Below are 14,400 nucleotides of genomic sequence, written 5' to 3' on the forward strand. Positions count from 1 at the left end.
AGAAAAAGAAAAAAGAAACATTTATTTCACAACAAATAAATAAAGATTTGCAGACATTGAATTCAAAACAGTATTTTCATCACAATCATATTAACTGACAAAAAAAGATTATGTCTACAAAATGGAAAGTTAACTTAGACTTGCCGTATGCATAAATAATCTTCTTTGTGTCTCAGCTTGGAAGGGGGTGGGCAGAAAAAAACCTTATATAATCCCACCCCAGGTATCATTTTGTCCTTGTAAGGTTGTTACTCATAGTTTATAATTTTTCAGAAGAATATGCACAATATTTATACATAAACTTACACTGTACATTTTAACACACGCCTAAACAAAAACACAACCCCTTAACGCTCCATAATAATCACAAACCTATGAGCTTGTATATTGTAAAATTAAAAGTTCTTTACTTTGTTTTTTTAAATGTGTAAATATTGGTGCACGTTTTAAGTCCCGTGCACGGTCCATTCTATAATTTGACCCACTAATTTTTTTTCTCGTGGTTCTCACCATCTGATTTTTTAATTCACTACATTTTCTCAATTTGTAAGGCTCAGTTTTTTAATACTGGACGGGAGTTTAATATTGTTGGCATTATACATAAGTTGTGCGTTTGAAGGTTTACATTTAGGTTTAAGGATTTGTTCCTCTCAAAATAACCAGCTTTATGAATAGTTCTCAATGGCACATTTTTGAAGTAAAATAGAGAATGTAGCTAATCTTTATAATTATTGCCCCAAATATCTGTAAGTATAAAAAGGTGTAACTAAAGCACAATACAATAAATATCTCGAAATACATTTTAATATAAGCTTAAATTTGTTTGTTCTGCGACGGACTGGCGACCTGTCCAGGGTGTACCCCGCCTTCGCCCATCAGTGGCCGGGATAGGCTCCGGCACCCCCGCGACCCCAAATGGGATGAAGCGGTCAAGAAAATGGATGGATGGATGGATGGATGGCTTAAATTTGTTGATAATTAAGATACTTTTGGATACTTAAGTTAGTGAGTGTCCATAAAACTGTCCGTAGTAATTCCCAGGAATTTAAGCTCTGTTACCGTCTCAATTGTAGTCTCAGTAATTTTTATGAGTCAAAATTTATATTTTCCTAAGAACATTACTTTTGTTTTGCTTACATTAGAATATAATTTACTATAATCTGTCTTTTTTTTAACTTATTTAACTCCATATTTATCATGTTAATCAGGTCTTTAAAATCCTCATTAGATACAATTCTGATTCAATCACCTGTAGACGACTTGATCCATTAAAATGGTTGTTCTCCTCGTCCGGGCTGGCATCTTCAAAACTGTAAAGATGGAAAGCTCCAATATTGCTTGACATGTTGTACAGGAAATGCTGGGTTGGGGTTGTGAGGGGCTGTAAGCTAGCCGGAGAGAGTGTAAACAAAGGGATGATGAAAAGTCACGACAGGCTTACAACATACCAATAGTCATGCCCACAACTCTGACGCAAAGTTCTAATAAACTTCTGCTGCTCTGCAGAAACTATGTCCTAAGAAATAACTTTTTTGTTTGTTTGTTTTTTTTGCACAGCACCTTTCACACACATATAAGAGAGCATCTGATCAGTTCTGCATTACAGAACCCTCCAGTAATTTATGAACTAGCAGCTGTACTTTAAAATCAATGTTTGTTGAAGTGGAAGCCAGTGTGAGAAGAACAAGTTTGAGCAGCGTCATTATTTCTCTTGGTTCTGTTCCAAATTAGTCATGATCTTTTACATGACTTGAGATAAGATTCCAGTTGACAACATCTTTGTTGTGTTGAAACCTTCACAATAAAGACTGAGGCAGAACTGAGGAAGAATTCACTCATAAAAACTCTTTCAAGCTAAAGTTACGAGTAGCGTTGTGTGAACTACAGACGCTAGCTGCCCTCACACCCACTCCCGCCCTCTGGTTTTATCTCCATAGCAACTATTTTATGATTTAGTCGCCTGGAGATACCAAACCGAGGGTTGTTCTCTATGCCCAAAACCCATTTTTGACGAGTACTACATCTGTACAATTTTTGGTGAGTTTTGAGCAAGTGGCAGGAGTCAAATCTTAGTTCAAAGGTGCAGAGAGAAAGAAAAAAACATTATAGTAAAGAATAAACATTACAATTACATTATAGAAGTTCAGGGTCGGAGATATAGGAAGTTGGGTATCATAACTAAGTAATTACAGGGCTAGATCGCCAATATCTAAAGTGATGCAGATGTTTTGGTCCTTGAAATGTTGCATTACAGAATAATTTTGGAAATAAACGTTTTTTTTTAATTAAATAATAGTACAATAAAACACAGGATCCAGACTTTTGGCAAATATAAATGTTTATTATGCTAATTACAGCAATCTGTGCTAAAAATACATCAGTGAAGCTGTATTTCAATGATGGCACAACACCATTATAATAAGAAGAAAATGGTAACTAGTGCAAAATAAGAAAATAAAAAATGTAACAAAAAATGTAGGGACGGTATAACAGAACCACAAACATAAATTAAAAAAATAAAGCAGTAAAAAAATATTAAAGCCATTTGTAAGTGTACGTAAATAAGTAAAAAAAGTGACACTGTAAGCTATAAATAATGAATTGAGAAAAGCAAGACAATCAACTCGTAGCCTCAAAATCCTCTCCTGACATAAATGACATTCCGTCCGGATGAATCCAGCCTCCTTGTCTGCAGGATCCTATATGAATGGACATGCCGTTTTGGTTTCAGCATGGCATTAATGTGCATTCTCTAATGTGAATTTTCTCAAAATTCAAATGAGGAAGTTCTATTTGAACATCATTCACTTTAAGAGACCGCAGAGAACTCCAAGTTTCTTGAAGAAAATCTGCTCCAGACCAGGTTACGTTCACAGACTCAGTTACCATAGAGATTGATTCTGAGTTCAGCTTAACCCGCTCCTGAAACGGGTTTGGTTTAACCCACTTTCACGGGTTTAGTTACCTCCATTTCTGAAACCAGAAACTTAGAGTTTTCCTCAACTCTGGGTTTACAAACTCAGAGTTTCAACAAAACCTGCTTCTTAAAACAGGCCCCTGATTACACAGGAAGGTCTATGATCCAATCAGAGGATGTATTCAGACCGGAAAGGTTTGTTGGTCCGGACCAAGTCTGCTTAATTTAGTCCAGATTAGGTCTTGAATTTCGCATTTGGTCTGTATTCAGAGAGCTTGTGTATTAGCCTGTGTTAAGTTTCGGTTCCTTCTTACCACAAGAGATTTCTGTTTTGAACCAAAGCTTGTAAACAAAACCACATGACTAATGATCTCTTCAGTCATTGGCCAGGAGTTATGAGTGCAGGGCAAAGCGGCGAGAGATGGAAATTATGCAAGTCCTACTCTTTGCGATCCTTGTCAAGAAAGTTCTCTATTCAAACTTTATATTATGCAGACCAATTTTGAACATCTGTATCAAAGTCCAATACAACACTTTTTACTGCTACTTTGGTACTGCAGAGGAATAATACAAGGCGTTTAGTGAAGAGACAGTGGCTAAGAAGGTTCTGTGATTTTATGACATATAGATTTTCAGTAAAACAGTGTGAGAACCAATGTGCATCATGTTAAAAGTTGTTTTAATGAGCCGGCATTCACCTGACCTCATTTCAACAAGTTGTTGAATTGTTGCTCCACGTTTGTCCGCTAATGACTTCGGCTTCGGTTGTCATTTTGATCCAGCTGTTCTGCTCCGAGAATGCGTATTCAGACTTAGGTATTTCAGCACCAACCGAAGTTCAGTCTGATTGGAAACGAACTGAGATAACCTCGATAGACAGGTGAGAGAGCAGTTTGTGGTCCTGGACCAGAGTCCGCTTGCATGTATTCAGACTGAAAATTTGTTCTGGATTATCGTTAGAAACGAATTCTGGTTTACTTTTGACGAACTAAATGTGTCCAGTTTGACTCTAACTAGAATATAGAATTCTAGTGCATGACTTTGCTCAGAGAACCTCAAAAGGTCTTCCAGGACTCCAGGCTCTAGTCTGAGTGTGTCTTCATGTGGCTGTTCAAATGACTCTTTGTTCTGAACTTTTCTCCACATCTTCCACAAACAAACAGCTTGTTATCCGTGTGGATTCTCATGTGTGTGTTCAAACTACTACCACAACTTAAGCTTTTCCCGCAGGTCTTACAAACGTAGGGGTTTTCACCTGTGTGGCTTCTCATGTGGACGGTCAGCAGGTATTTGGTGGAGAAACTCTTCTGACATGTTGGACAGGAGTGGCGCCTGTCAGCTGTGTGGGTGTTCATGTGGCTGAATAAATTACTGCTACTTTTGAAGCTTTTACCGCATGTGCCGCAGACGAAGGGTCTGCTTCCTGTGTGGACTCTCATGTGGTCAACCACACCGCTGCTGCGAGTGAAAGCCTTTCCACACAAGTTGCAATGAAAGGGCTTTTCACCCGTGTGGCTTCTCTTGTGGACAGTCAGGGCATAGGTTTTATCGAAACTCTTTCCACAGGTTGTGCAGCGGTATGGCCGGCTGTCCGTGTGCATCCTCATGTGAATGGTCAAACTAGACTGATTGGTGAAGCTTTTACCACATGTTTGACAGGAAAATGGCCTTTCGCCGCTGTGAATCCGCCAGTGAACATCAATGCTCTGCTTTGTGCTGAACCTTTTTCCGCAAGTTTCACAAAAGTAGGGCTTTTCACCCGTGTGGGTTTTTGTGTGGACCTGCAGAATGCGCTTTAAACTAAAACTTTTGCCACATGTTTTACAGGAAAAGGGCCTCTCACCTGAGTGGGTTGTCATGTGATCCCTTAAAATGCATTTCAAAGAGAAACTTTTGCCGCATATCGTGCAGGAAAATGGACGCTCTCCGGTGTGGGTTCTCATGTGGATCGTCAGAGCACGGTTTGCAATGAAGTGTTTTCCACAGACTTCACAAGAAAAATTCTTATGGCCGGAGTGAGCTCTGAGGTGAAACGTCAAACTGCCACGTTGACGAAACCTTTTCCCACATGTTCCGCAGGAATACGGCCGTTCACTTGAGTGCACTTTTGTGTGAGCAGTCAAACTTTGCTTACAACTGAAACTCTTGTTACAGGTTTGACACGAAAACGGCTTTTCGCCTGTGTGGATTCTCATGTGGTCGGTCAGCCTACTTTCAATGATAAATCCTTTTCCGCACTTTTTACAGGAAAATGACTTTTTCCCAGAGTGAACTTTCATGTGAAAAGACAGGCTTCCCTTATGCCTGAAGCTTTTTCTACAGATGGTGCAAGTAAATGGCCTCTCGCCTGTGTGAATCCTCATGTGGGTTTTCAGGCTTTGATTACAGCTGAAACACTGACTGCATGTCTCACAGATATACAGGCTGTGGCCCATGTGACTCCTCATATGAATCGTCAAAGCTTTGCTGCAACTGAAAGCCTTCGCACAGATAGTGCAGGTATAGGGCCTCTCACCTGTGTGACATCTCCTGTGGACGGTCAGACTGCTGCTGCTGGTGAAACTCTTGCCACAGGTCTCACAACAATACGGACGCTCACCGGTGTGGGTTCTCATGTGAACCTTTAGAACACTATTAACGGAGAAGCCTTTCCCACAAACCTTACAGAAATGTGGCGTCTCGCCGGTGTGAGTCCTCATGTGAACGGTCAAATCACTGTTTTGTCTGAACCCTTTTCCACAGCTTTCACAACTGTAAGGCCTCTCGTCCGAGTGGATCATCTGATGACGTTTGAGATGGGAATTGTACTTAAATGCTTTTCCACAAACGTTACATGTCAAAGACTTCCCATCCACGTTGCTGTTCAGATCATTGTTTAGATTTCTTTCTCTGCAATGTGTCCCGTCCATTTTCAGTTTAAAGTTTCCAACCGACTCAGATAAGATGCAATGGTTTTCTTTCAGGACTTGGCTCTCAGCTAAAGTGGAAGCTTCTAAGAGGAGCTGCTCACTGTTTGGTTTTGGAAACCGGTCATCACCTTTCTCCCTCAGTTTTTTACTTTTCTCCAGTTCTGGTTTCTTCTGATTTAGAGTGAAATTACTCCTCTGATTGAAGAAGTGTTGACCGTCTTGAACCTCTCCTTCATGTGTTTGTGGCTGTGACAGATCTGGAAGGACAAACATTACACAGAATGTGATTTTTTTCTTTTTATTTTTGTATCTGGAATTGAAAGTGTATACCCCCAACAAAAAAAGTAAAAGAAAATAGATGCTTCTCCCAATGATTACAAGGCTTCAATTTCAAATACTTACTGGGTCTAATTCCCTAATACATTCAAGCTTAAACAAAGTTAGATACTTTTTTGCATCATTGTAAGTTTCAGCTTTGCTTAATCAAGCATTTGCAGAGTGACAGGTTCAACGTCATTTATCTACTTTTTATGCAATCCGCCCCTACAATTAGGCTGACTCTGTGAGACCGGCTTCTCTGCCACAGCTGTGATCAGCACCACTTGAGCTTAGCTTACCTATTCTGTGTAACTTTAAGACAGGCATCCTGATGATTATCTGCTGCTGACGTCGATTTTTAGCCTTTTTCTCCTGTTCTTGGTTCGGAGGAGTTTCAGGTTCAAGTTGATCCAAGTTTAAGTGATTTGATGACATCCCCATCCCAGCGGGTCTCTATCAATCTATCAAGGACAAAATAATAAGAGTAGGATCCAAGGGTTAGCATTTAATTATCTCTAATTAATAAACACATCAAGTTAATAATAACAACTTAAAGAAAATGTTAGTTGGATGTGAAGGATAGCATTTTTAACTTCCTATCCCGAAAGACCAGGGACAAAAAGAAAACTGTGTATAAAAGCAAAATTCAGTAATAAGCAGATGGCGCCGGAAACCTACAGTCTCAAAAAAGCAATTGTGCATATTTTATGACTAATTTTCAGCATCTGTAAAATCAGCCGCATGAAGCCCAATGAGGCAAATTACCTTAGTGATTTTGGGCTATATAAATAAAATTGAATTGTTCTACTTTGTATATTAATATCATTTCAGTGTCTATCAGCTGCTCAAAGCTGCTGATTTTCATGCTATTAACTTACTTTAAAATTTTAAATAAATGTTAGAAACTTAAAGCAAATCATAAAAGCGAACTCAATTCTGAATGGAAAAAAAACCTTCATCCTTTCTGGAGAATTTTGGGTTGACTCAACGTGTAACAGAGTTAACAAACAACAGAGGTAATACTCTTGATTTATTTATTTCCAAAGGTCTGAACATTTCCAAGAATACTGTATGTTATTTAGGTCTGTCTGATCACTGCTGTTTTCTTTCAGAGCACAATTCCTGCACACATAAATAACCCTCAGTCAACAAACTTGTAAGTAGCTTTAATGCCTATAGTTTTGCTCCCACTTAGGTGAAAGTGATCTCTAGTGGGAAAAAAATCTCTATGGAGAAATTCCATATTCATAAAGAATGGAAAAAGAACTGCATCTGGTGTTTTCCAAGAACCACTGAAAACAGCTGTAATCAAACCTCTCCTAAAGAAGGACAGTCTAGACAAAACTCAAATGATCAACTACAGACCGATATCAAACCAGCGATTCTTCAGTAAGATCATTGAAAAAGCTTTTTTTTTCCATCAGTTAAATGACTTCCTAATAAAAAACAACCACTATGATTGATGTCTTGCGGTCCGGCTTCAGACAGAACCACAGCACTGAAAACACTGACTAAAGTGACTAATGGTATAATATGTGTTTGAATACAGACACTGGAAACATGTCAGTACTAGTTTTATTGGATCTCAGCGTTTGATAGAGTCAACTATGATATACTACTCAGACGACTGGAAAACTGGATGGGTCTCACTGGGCCAGTACTCAACTGTACGGTGAACGGTGAACTGTAAACTGAACTGTTCAAAACATACTTGGAAAACAGGAAATACTTTCCATTAATCAATAACTTCACATCTGAGCCAACACACATCACATATAGAGTTCCCTGAGGCTCCATCCTGCTGCCAAAATTATATTTAACATCTACATGCTCCTAATGGCCCAGATAATAAAGAACAACAACATTAGTTACCATAGCTATGCAGATGACACACAGATATATATTAGACTGACACCAGGAGACCGAGGCCCTGTACAGGCTCTTGGTAAATGCATTGAGGACATTAATGACTGGATGTGTCACAACTTACTTCAATTAAACAAAAACAAAACTGAGGTTATTGTCTTTGGGGCTAAAGAAAAAAGGTTAGACGTCACTACAGAGCTTCAATCTATTCAACTAAAAACTACCAACCAGGCCAGAAACTTGGGTGTAGTGATAGACACAGACCTAAATTTTGATAAACACATTAAGGCAGTCACTAAATCAGCCTATTATCATCTCAAAAATATCTCAAGGATTAAAGATCTGATGTCTAAGCAGGACCTGGAGAAACTAGTGCATGCTTTCATCTTTAGTCGACTTGATTACTGTAACAGTGTTTTTACAGGACTACCAAAAAAATCCATCAGGAAACTGCAGCTTATTCAGAACTCTGCTGCTCGGGTTCTCACAAGGACCAAGAAAGTAGACCACATCAGTCCAGTTCTGAGGTCTTTACACTGGTTACCTGTCTGTCAGAGGATAGACTTTAAAGTTCTGTTACTGGTTTATAAAGCTTTGAATGGTTTAGCACCAAAATACATGACTGACCTCCTGACCCAGTATGTACCAGCCAGACCTCTCTGGTCATCTGGATCCGGTCTTTTATCAGTTCCTAGAGTCAGAACTAAACATGGAGGAGCTGCATTCAGCTTCTATGCACCAAAGATCTGGAACAGATTTCCAGAAAACCTTAGATCTGCTGAAACACTCAGTGTATTTAAATCCAGGTTAAAGACTCACCTGTTCTCAGCTGCATTTGATTAATATGTATTCAAAAGTTTACATCTGGTCTATCTATGCTGGATTTAAATTCAGTTCATTTTAACTGTCCTTAAACCTTATTTTATTGATCACACCTTTACTGTTTTTTTTTTAATTGTTTTTTTATGTTTTATGTAAAACACTTTGAATTGTTTGTACATAAAATGTGCTATACAAATACACTTGCTTTGCTCACTCCCAGAAACTCAGGTCACGTTCCACTTTTCATCGACTCAACTTTACATTCTGAGTCTATAAACAGACCTTTGAAGATTTTGCGATCACAACTATTAATGCAAGTTCAAGAAAATTTGTTGCACACCCTCGAACTTTACTGCAACTTTGACCAATCAACAACATACATGAATGACGATGCAGCTTCGTGACTGTTTCGCTTCCAACTCCCTCCCAGGAGCCGTGATCGTTTTTATTACCTCTCTTTAGTCCTCTCTAACTTAAGACGTGTGTGAACTGTCACCCTGCCACCTGCACGGGTGCACACGGGCATGCACGCGGCGGACTGGGCGTGAGTGTTGCCTTGAGCACGCACAGGTGCAGAGCTACGCACAGCTGCAGCACAACATGAACCAAGTATGAGAGGAAGGCAGAGAGACTCTGGAAATCTGGAACCATTTCACTTTAATTGATAATACAAAGGAAGAATTTAGAGTCTGCAGGAAAATAATTCCATAACTGCCTCCACGACAAACCTATACGGACACCTGAGAGAACCTTCTCCAAAACTGAGCAGATCATTACTGATAGAAAAAACCATGGAAGCCTCGGTCTTCTTCTACTACAACCAGCAACTCACCAGTGATGCTTATGAAATATACAGATGAAGATTCCATGGATTTCTACTTGGAAAGTATAATTTTATTATAACGTTTGTTTAAATCAATACACAAATATTTATTTTATTGTGAGCAAGGAGGACCAAAAGTTAATTTTTATGTTCCATCGTTCAATTCAAGTAAAATGAAAGCACAACACCATGGTTATGGTGCTGTATTTTCATAGTGCATCTGTCACAATAAAAAGAGTTGGAATTGGAGAATGTGAATTTTATTTCATAATTAACCTGTTTAGATGCCTTTCAAAAAATATATATTAAAAAACATCAACTTTTGTTGCAAGTTTTCACAAAAGTTGCTGCAACGTCAGGCGTTTTGGGCTGCGAAATCCTGGAGGGTCTGGATATTAAACATGTTTGGAACAAAATGGTTCATGTTGATTACAAAATTTCATTTTTTCTGACTTTAATTGTTATTTTCTGACAAAAATCTAAACGTTGTTTTTGTTTGGCAGTTAATTCTTTCCGTTAAACATAATAGTTGCAGCCCAACAACACTTGAAGGGATTTACAAAATACTGCTTTAAATGAAGTCACATTAGCTGCCAGGTGTGTGAAGTTTGATCTCCGCATTTTACTCATCCCTGGGGGAGTGGAGTGCCGCAGAAACAGCCGCACTCAGGAACCATTTGGTGGTTTAACCCCTCTATCCGACCTCTTAATGCTGAGTGTCAAGCAGGGAGGCACTGGTTCCCATTTTTGGAGTCTCTTATGTTAAGTTTTTAATTTTCATTTAAGGGAAGCTTCGATTCCTTCCTTCAGAGTTGTCTTGTTTTGATCAGAAATTACACCAAAATGAGAACTAAAAAAGACATTCTGTTACTCATCATCAAATTTAAACACCTTGATGAATAAATATTCTCATTGAATTTTTTTTGTCAAAAACAATTTTCATGATAAAGGGCTAGTTTGCTATGTAAACCAACAATAAAGTAATTAAACCCAAAATGAAATCACTTATCCACTTATAACACATTTTCTCATATCTATCGTTTGACTTTTTAAACATTCTTGTTTTATCTTAAAATGTATGAATTTAATTAACATTTGCTTTGAATATTTTTGTTCTTACTTTTGTCATTTGACGCACTCATTTATTTTTTAAATTAATCGGTGACGTTTTCGTTTTATTTTTTAAAACTGTAGTTTCTGTCAGTTCTTGCCACTCATTTATTTCTTTTATTTTGTCGTAAATATTGTCATGTTTCGTCATGGAGCTATAATGTGTTATTTTAATTCCCCTAACATTAAACTAGGAAATTAAAATTAAGCATTTTCTTTTCCTTTAATTATTCTCAGCTTCAGACGACAACCAAATTTGTGTTGCCGTTGATTCTATCCAGTGAAGACAAATGCAGTTCACCTGTGCACAATGCCCAACAACACTTGAGTTAGAGACGGAATTAATGTTTTACATTGTAGCTCAAATAAAGATGATTTTTCGCCTCATCATCACCCTGAATTAGGCTGACTTCTTTTGATCTATCATCATGAATGTTTATCTGACAGCTTGTGAGAAAACTTTTATACACAGAATAATTATGACTTTACTCTTCTCTTAACTTTGAAAAAAAAAATGAATTAAATGAATTAAAACACACACAAAAAAAACTTTTGGATGTTGAAATCATTTAAAACATTTGTTTATGAAGGAACATCTTTAAAAAACACTACATTCACATTTATCTCAGTTTTGTACTTACAGATTCTGTAGAAGTTATTCTTCATGTTTCCAGCCGAGCAGCACTTTGCTTCTTTAAAGGAAGGAGAGCTTTTTGCAGCATGAAGGAACAGAAGAATGTGTTGGGCGTCGCTAAAAGGTGGAAGAACAATGTGTAGTTTCATTTATTCAAATTAGCTTAGTAGTCACTTTTCTAGTTTTTTTTTCCTGTTGAGGAAACATGCTAAAAACGTCTGGGTGATTGATGACTCGTTTTGACAATCAGACTCTTGCTACTCCAGTGTTGATAACATTTTTTTTGGATACAAAATTAAAAAACAGAAAATTGCAAATAAATGTATCTGAATATATTGGTTTTGATAAAACCTTTAAAACCTTTTTCAAGGAATCAGATTAACATGTGGAAAATGGATAAATCTAAACATTCTCTTAAATACTACAGCAAGTTTGTCAAACTTACAGCTTTGTTCCTGTTTTATGGTGGGGGCTCTCTTTACACTAAGTTCAGTTTAAACTCTTTCAGTAATCTGAGCTGACAGGGAAATACGCTTTTCTTTAAGGTAACTTTTCTTTTGTCAGAGTTTGGTTGTCAAAAAAAAATAGTTGCTTAATAATAAGCTCCCATGACCAAACAGACCTGTACATTTATGCATGGGCTCCAGAAGAGCCCCAGGCACAACAAGCTTTTATAACTGTGGTAAAGGAGTTTTGTGTCGTATTTCCCCATGCCAACCTTTTCCTGAACAGAATTCTGATCTTAAGGGCATTGTCATGACAGTTAGGACAATTGCTGTAGTCACCCTGACAGATATACCTCCCTGATCATCTTTGATTATCTACCTCCTGCACATGGATGATCTTCTGTGACAGAAAGCTCCACCCATGTTCCAGTCATATCAATTAATCTGAGAGCAGAAGCAGCGGTGCAGAATAATGCTGCAGGGGAGTCTCGTCTATCGTCAGTGGAGCGGGATAGTTCGCATGTGCCAGTTACAGACGTTTGCTCTGCGTCATGCAAAGCATATCTTTGAATAGGCTTTAGCATCAAGTTTCAGGAACGAGATAAAAATCTCTGTTCAATCTTTGAATAGAATGTTGACACCTTCTGTCCTTTCTGACTGCAGTTTACATTTTCTGTGGCTTTATTCAATGTGAATCATAGAAAGACACACAAAAAAAGCATAAATCCTAAAATGAATCAGGATTCATTTGTTTCTAAATTCAGATTAGCAAAATGCGCAGATTAACTTTTGGGTTTCATGCTGTTGAGTTGTTTTAAGCATCAGATGTTTGAAAGCTTCATGAAGAAACATGAACCTCTTTCACTTTAATGCACTTTTGGTTTCTGTTATCATCATTGGGGACTGGGGAGTGTTTAAGAGTATCAGGTTCCCTCTGTATGGAGTTGATGAAGTTGACAGGAGGGGAAAAAAAATCCATCTGGAATTGTCCCAGACCTCAGAACTGTGCGGCTTCACTGTCAGTCATGATCTCTGCAAAGTCAAGTTTGATGACTGATGTTCTCATCGTTATTGCAAATCTATTTTTTTATTTGTTATAAAGAGACCGTTTGCTAATAAGAAACTATTTTTCAAGAGTTCAGACTCACAGTTGAGGAAAGGAGGATGGAGCAAACACAGCAGCACCAGTCCACACGTCTGAGGATTTTAACTCTCAACCCTAAAATGATATTTTCCACTCTATATTTTTTGAAAACATTTCATTCCCAGACCTTAATGCATCAATCGATCAGAGGATCTCTGTACTTCTGATGGAGAAAAAACAAATAAACGTGTTTATTTTTCAAATAATACATGTCTGAAGATGAATTATTAAAACTCCTAAAACTTTCCAAATAAAAACACTCAGAGTTTCATTTTTCACACACACCAGAGGACCGGGACACAGTGATGGAACTCGGATCGCTGACATATGGGGATAAAAATGCGCGTAAACGCTCAGAAAAAAAAAAAAACCTGAATTGCTGGAAAACTGCTCACACAGAAGTTTTCTGAGGTTGAATGACATTTAATACCCTTTGGTGTCAGCAATCCAAAATCTATGATCATCTTTTCAATAAAAAGGAATCACTTAAGTGCTTTTGCCCTTTGTCTCTTTTACGCTTCTGAAAGAAGTGCTCAAAAGTGGAGCAACAGGCTGTTTGAGACAAAACATTTTTGTTGGGTTACTCTCAAACCATCCAGTCTGAGAGTTAACACCCAGATAGTCTGGAGCAGATCACAACGGCGTCAGTCAGCACTCTTTCTTTCAGGTAAAGAATAACATTTCTAGACAGCTTCGCCTGGATCAAGGAAACCATTCACCAATTCAGTTGAAGAAACAAAGTAATGCAACTAAAAGTCATGCCTTATAAAATATGTTTAGACAATAAAACAAAGCAGTGTTGTCCTCCTCCTGGTAAAGCAGTTTTATGGCTTTTCAGGCAGCTCACAACATCAGTAAAATATTAGGATTAAAACGATTAATTGACTAAATCAATTAATCAATTTATGTTCCTATGACCAGATTGATCTGTTTGAGGCAAGTTGTTCATCAAATCAAATCAAATTGAACTATCCCATAATAAAATAATTTCAAAATGAAATCAATCAAAACTGATCAATCTTGGGAAAAAAAACATTAAGATTGAGGCATGGGAAGGACTTTTTTAATGTAGTATAAAAGAGGTCAAGTCCCTTAAAAGGAGACAACACACATGAGATGACAGCAAAAAGGGTCAAACCATCATTACAATCAAATCCAATCTGTGGAAACACCGAATTTTGCAAAGTCTTGACTCTACAATGTGGTAGAAATGTGGATAGATTCGCCATGAATTCTTGTTTACTTGTTTGTTTATGGACATATTTGATTTACACTTAATTATCTTGGAAGAGATGCAAGAATGTGAAAAACTTCACCTGAACTGTTCAGTACCAAGTGTTTACTCTGAGTCACACAAGTGGAAATTTTTGGCTAAAGATCTCCTGGATCAATTTTAGAACTGGATTAAATC

The 14,400-nt window shown here is 37.7% G+C and overlaps 1 protein-coding gene across 2 annotated transcripts; it reads right to left on the minus strand.

Annotated features, from left to right (window-relative positions):
• Positions 1-2,284: 2,284 nt before the first annotated feature.
• Positions 2,285-12,500, minus strand: LOC112144266 (zinc finger protein 260-like). Of its 2 annotated transcripts, none has more exons than XM_036216290.1 (3): positions 11,407-12,500; positions 6,444-6,605; positions 2,285-6,083 (listed from the first exon to the last, which is right to left on the minus strand). In XM_036216290.1, the coding sequence occupies exons 2-3, from the start codon at positions 6,583-6,585 to the stop codon at positions 4,000-4,002; spliced, it is 2,226 nt and encodes a 741-aa protein (XP_036072183.1). In that variant the 5' UTR covers positions 6,586-6,605; positions 11,407-12,500; the 3' UTR covers positions 2,285-3,999. The 2 variants fall into 2 exon arrangements, with proteins under 2 accessions (XP_036072183.1, XP_024124487.1); XM_024268719.2 differs by lacking the exon at positions 11,407-12,500 and adding an exon at positions 9,665-9,837.
• Positions 12,501-14,400: the final 1,900 nt, after the last annotated feature.

The sequence above is a fragment of the Oryzias melastigma genome, linkage group LG17 (assembly GCF_002922805.2).
Source record: "Oryzias melastigma strain HK-1 linkage group LG17, ASM292280v2, whole genome shotgun sequence".
Classification (NCBI taxonomy): domain Eukaryota; kingdom Metazoa; phylum Chordata; class Actinopteri; order Beloniformes; family Adrianichthyidae; genus Oryzias; species Oryzias melastigma.